We start from the raw sequence: 4,552 nt of genomic DNA, 5'->3' as shown, positions 1-4,552 counted from the left end.
TTTTGATCTTATTCGGGATCCCCCAAGAGATGCCCCCAACTCTGGAGTGGCTGTGACCATCCCAAGCCACACAACATCCCCCAGCCACCCCAGAACAGGGCAGGAGAGCGTGGTCCAAGCAGGCGGTTTCTGCCTCAGGAACAGACCCCAGCCAGGCTCAGGGGGCCACCAAAACCCACCTTCCCCGAGGACTGGATGCCTTTGATCATGGCCAAGCCAACAAGGCTCCAGGCCACCAGCAGACACAGGGTCATCTTCCAGTTGAGCCCTCCACTCTCTGAGATGGAGTTGGAGATGTCCAGGGTCTCCCGGTACCAGAAGTAGGTGGTGGCCGAGCTCCTCTCACATTCAGTCTCCACCACTGCAAAGGAGCAGAGGCAGGAGGACATGAGGGGGCTGGGGGAGAGTCACCCACCATCCCTTTGGGGGTGAACGTCCATTAATGTCAAAGACCTGACAGAATCTGCCAGGGAAGACTGGAAACCCTGGAAACTGAGGCATGGGAATTAACAGGGCTCATCTTTAGCAGGAAAAAGAAGAGCTGGGACATAAAGCCACTGAAAAGAAGCGAGAGACATTTGAGTTTGCCATAAAACCCCCCAGAGTGGGCCCAGGAGATGCTCAGATGCTATTAAACACCTTTAGCTCCATCAGCATCTCAAGCTGGGCACTGATGGAGCAGCCAGGTCAGCCCTGCCTGGCTCTCTGCCTCCCTCCACGGTCCTGGGTCAAATCCTGCCCCCAGGCACCCAGGCAGCCTGGAGACCCAAGCTCTGGATGTCCAAACTGGCACCAAACCCCATCAGTTGGAACACACCCCAGGGGAAGAGGACAGGGAAAAGCTCCTCTAGCCTGAGGGAAACATCTCCATGTGATCCAGGCAGCTGGACTGGATGGGATGCAGTGTCCCAGGAGACACCTCAACCTCCAGTGTCCCCAACCTGCAATAGCTACAGATATTGGGGGTCCTCAGAGTCCCACAGTCCCCCCCCTTCCCTGGGAACTGCTCCCCCCATGCCAGTGGCCATCCCTCACCAGCCACCGAGCCGTTTTTCACGATGGGGCACTCGCTCCAGGGAAGAGGGTACTGGAAGGACTTGAAGAAGTAGAAGATGCTCCAGCCAATGATGACGTTGTAATAGAGACCGACGAAAAAACAGACCTGGGGGAGGAAGGAGGACATCACAGGGCAGTGACACTGTCCCCAACACACGCTGGGCAGGGACCCAGGGAGGGGAGCAGGGCTGCTGGGGTCAAGGCTTGGGCCCATTCCCACCCTAAACCCAAAGGTTGAGCTGGAAAAAACCCCCTCGACCTCCCAAACCTCAGCACGGGGCCCCTCTGGGTTTGCTTCTGGGCTTCCCCCTTGCATAAAACCCTTCACACCCCGAGGAGGGGACCCGAGAGGACCCATGGGTGCACTCACGAGGCAGCTGGCATAGCCAATGCCCCCCAGGCGAGGGCAGATGTAGTTCCAGACCCCGATGCTGCCTCGGCGGATCCGCTGCCCCACTGCCAGCTCCAGGAAGAAGAGGGGGAGGCCGATGATGATGAGCAGGACCAGGTACGGGACCAGGTAGGCACCTGGCAGGGAAGAGAAATGTCATCATGGCCCCATCCTGTGGGGCTAAGGACAGATGGACAGGGACAGACAGGGTGGGCAGAGCTGGGCCAGGCTCTGCCCGGTCCATCGGTTCCTTGGCTGTGGATCTGGGAAGGCAGATGAGCACTTGGGCAGCAGAGGAAACGGGCGTGGAGAGGAGCAGACACAGAGGGGTGGAGGGGAAGGTGTGGGACAGACCCCAGCACACCTAAAGACACGGTGCACCCACACAGGCACAGCACCCCATCCACAAGGAGACAGCCCACGGGGACACACACACGCTCCCAGCCAGCACGGAGTCCTAGATGGAACTCTTCAGGTGGGGAGAGACCTTTCAAACTCATCTAGTCCAACCCCCTGCCCTGAGCAGGGACATCCCCAGCTAGAGCAGGTTGCTCAGAGCCCCGGCCAACCTCCCCTGGGATGGTTCCAGGGATGGGGCAGCGACCACCTCTCTGGGCAGCCTGGGCCAGGGGCTCACCACCCTCAGCACCAACAATTTCTTCCTTCTCTCCAGCCTAAATCTCCCTCTTTGAGTTCCAAACCATCCCCCCTTGTCCTGTCCCCCCAGGCCCTGATAAAAACTCTGTCCCCAGCTTTCTGGCAGGCCCCTGGCAGTCCTGGCAGCCCCCAGCAGGTCTCCCCAGCTGGAGCCTTCTCCTCTCAGCTGCCCCAGCCCAACTCGCTCCTGCTGGGCTCCCAGCAGAGGGGTTCCCCCCTCGGGGCATTGCTGGGGCTCCTCTGGCCCCGCTCCAGCAGGTCCCGGGCTCTGCTGTGCTGAGGACTCCAGAGCTGCCCCAAGCACTGCAGGGGGGTCTCCCCAGAGCAGAACAGACACCCGGGCAGGCAGGAGCCCTCCTGTTCCCCCAGGTCCTGCCTGCACACACATGTCCAATCAGAACCAAGGCCCCCCACACCAACACACAGCCTCACAGACACCCCACGTTCCTGGCAGCAGCATTCACCCTGCCACGTGCCACCCAGAAGTCTTCCAGGAGGCGTGGAAAGAGCTCAAACTAGAAACTCAGTTAATCTCTGCCTAATTGAGGAGGCCAGAGAGAAATTAGCAGTTCCTGAAGCATAACCAAATGACCATAAAGGATGGGATGACTCACGCTGCAGTGCCCGCCTGATGAATTACTCCAAACCTCCTGCCAGGGGCTGAGGAATGGGCTCAGGAGCACGTGGTGGCTCCCATGGGGATCCAAAGGCTCACTGGAGCCTGCTGCATTGGGCAAATTCCCAGCTGGAATTCACACCCTGGTGACAGTGGGCCGCTCACTCCCAGCAGGACCTTGAGGGGCTGGAGCGTGGCCAGAGAAGGGCAACGGAGCTGCTGGGGAAGGGTCTAGAGCCCAAGTGTGGGGAGGAGCAGCTGAGGGAGCTGGGGGTGCTGAGCCTGGAGCAAAGGAGGCTCAGGGGAGACCTTCTGGCTCTGCACAGCTCCTGACAGGAGCCTGGAGCCAGGGGGGGGTCGGGCTCTGCTCCCAAGGAACAAGGGACAGGACAAGAGGAAACGGCCTCAAGTTGCCCCAGGGGAGGTTTCAGTTGTCCCTGAGGAACAACTTCTTGCCCTGGAGGGTTGCCCAGGGCTGTGCCAGGCTGCCCAGGGCAGTGGTGGAGTCCCCACCCCTGGAGGGGTTCCCAAGCCGTGGAGATGTGGGGTGAGGGACACGGGGCAGTGGGGACCTGGCAGTGCTGGGGGAAGGGTTGGACTCCATGACCGGAAAGGTCTCTTCCAACCCAAACAATTCCATGATTCTATGGCAGCCACCACCCCTGGCCCCAGGCAGCTCCTCTGCAGCTGGTGCTGCTCCCAGCAGTGATGTTGTGAAGTGGTTCAGAGCCCAGCAGTGTCCTGAGCCAAGCTGGCCCCAAGCAGGACACCGGGAGCTCCCTGTGCCCACAGCCAGGGTGGTGGATCCCTCATCCTGCCCCAGCCATGCCCTCAGCAGGGTGTGAGCAGCCCCGGGGTGGGAAGTGCTGGCTGCACGGGTCTCCAGTTGGGAGAATGACTCATCGTGAAGATGACACCAGAGATGTTTTAATTATTGAGAACCTTGTAGGTTTGCCAGCCCCGGGGGCTGGGGGCACGTGGAATGGTTCAGTGCCAGGAACCAGGGGAGCAGGAGGGGGAAAAGGAAAGTTGGGCTGATGGAAGGAAGATGTGATGAAGACATTGAGGGTGGTGAGCCCCTGGCCCAGGCTGCCCAGAGAGGTGGTCGCTGCCCCATCCCTGGAACCATCCCAGGGGAGGTTGGCCGGGGCTCTGAGCACCCTGCTCTAGCTGGGGATGTCCCTGCTCAGGGCAGGGGGTTGGACTGGATGAGGTTTTAAGGTCCCTTCCCACCCAAACCAGGCTGTGATTCTCTGATCCTGGCTTTGTCCAGTGCCACTGGGCAGGGGCTGCCTCCCACCACTGCAAGCCCCTCGAGGGCTGGGTTCAGACTGACGATGAACAACACACCCTCTCATTGCTGTCATGAAGGGTGTTGGGTCTCAGCCCAGCTGGAAGAGTCCTGCCCCTCTGGGCTGCTCTGGGAAGCCCAAAGAGGGGACATGGGGTGGGGTAGGATGAGCTGGCTGCAAGGAGGGTCTGGGAAGGGACTGGAGCCTACACACACAGCTCCAGGACCCAGGGACATGGAGGGACTCTCCTTTTTCCATCCCTTACTTTCCAAAGTTCCCCAACAAGCTTTGAGGGCTGCAGGAATAAATCCCAGCCTGGGATTCACCATGACTTTGGCACGGGTGCATCCACACACATTGGGAAGAAGCCATCCTGGAGGTTCCTGCCCCTCTAAACCCCCAACCCCTCAGCAGCGAGCAGCTCCTGGCTGCCCCTTTCCTCCCCTAGACCCCAAACCACCCCTCCCCCTGCCCCGGGCTCCACATCCAACACCCAACACGGCAGGATTGGGCCATACCCCGTGTTCCTTGAAGGCTGAG

The 4,552-nt window shown here is 60.3% G+C and overlaps 1 protein-coding gene across 1 annotated transcript in view; it reads right to left on the bottom strand.

Moving 5' to 3' along the window:
- Nucleotides 1–4,552, bottom strand: part of SLC6A17 (solute carrier family 6 (neutral amino acid transporter), member 17) — a 10,730-nt gene that overhangs the window by 5,872 nt on the left and 306 nt on the right. Inside the window, exons 2-5 of the mRNA XM_008943934.1 lie at nucleotides 1,654–1,729; nucleotides 1,427–1,584; nucleotides 1,036–1,162; nucleotides 180–361 (exon numbers count right to left, since the gene is read on the bottom strand). Of these exons, the coding sequence (XP_008942182.1) occupies nucleotides 180–361; nucleotides 1,036–1,162; nucleotides 1,427–1,584; nucleotides 1,654–1,729 (543 nt within the window). The remainder of the gene's footprint in view (nucleotides 1–179; nucleotides 362–1,035; nucleotides 1,163–1,426; nucleotides 1,585–1,653; nucleotides 1,730–4,552) is intronic.

This window comes from Merops nubicus, unplaced genomic scaffold (assembly GCF_000691845.1).
Source record: "Merops nubicus isolate BGI_N331 unplaced genomic scaffold, ASM69184v1 scaffold17757, whole genome shotgun sequence".
NCBI classification, from domain to species: domain Eukaryota; kingdom Metazoa; phylum Chordata; class Aves; order Coraciiformes; family Meropidae; genus Merops; species Merops nubicus.
The sequence above is the reverse complement of the archived record's forward strand: the minus strand, read 5'-3'. Positions and strand labels throughout refer to the sequence as shown.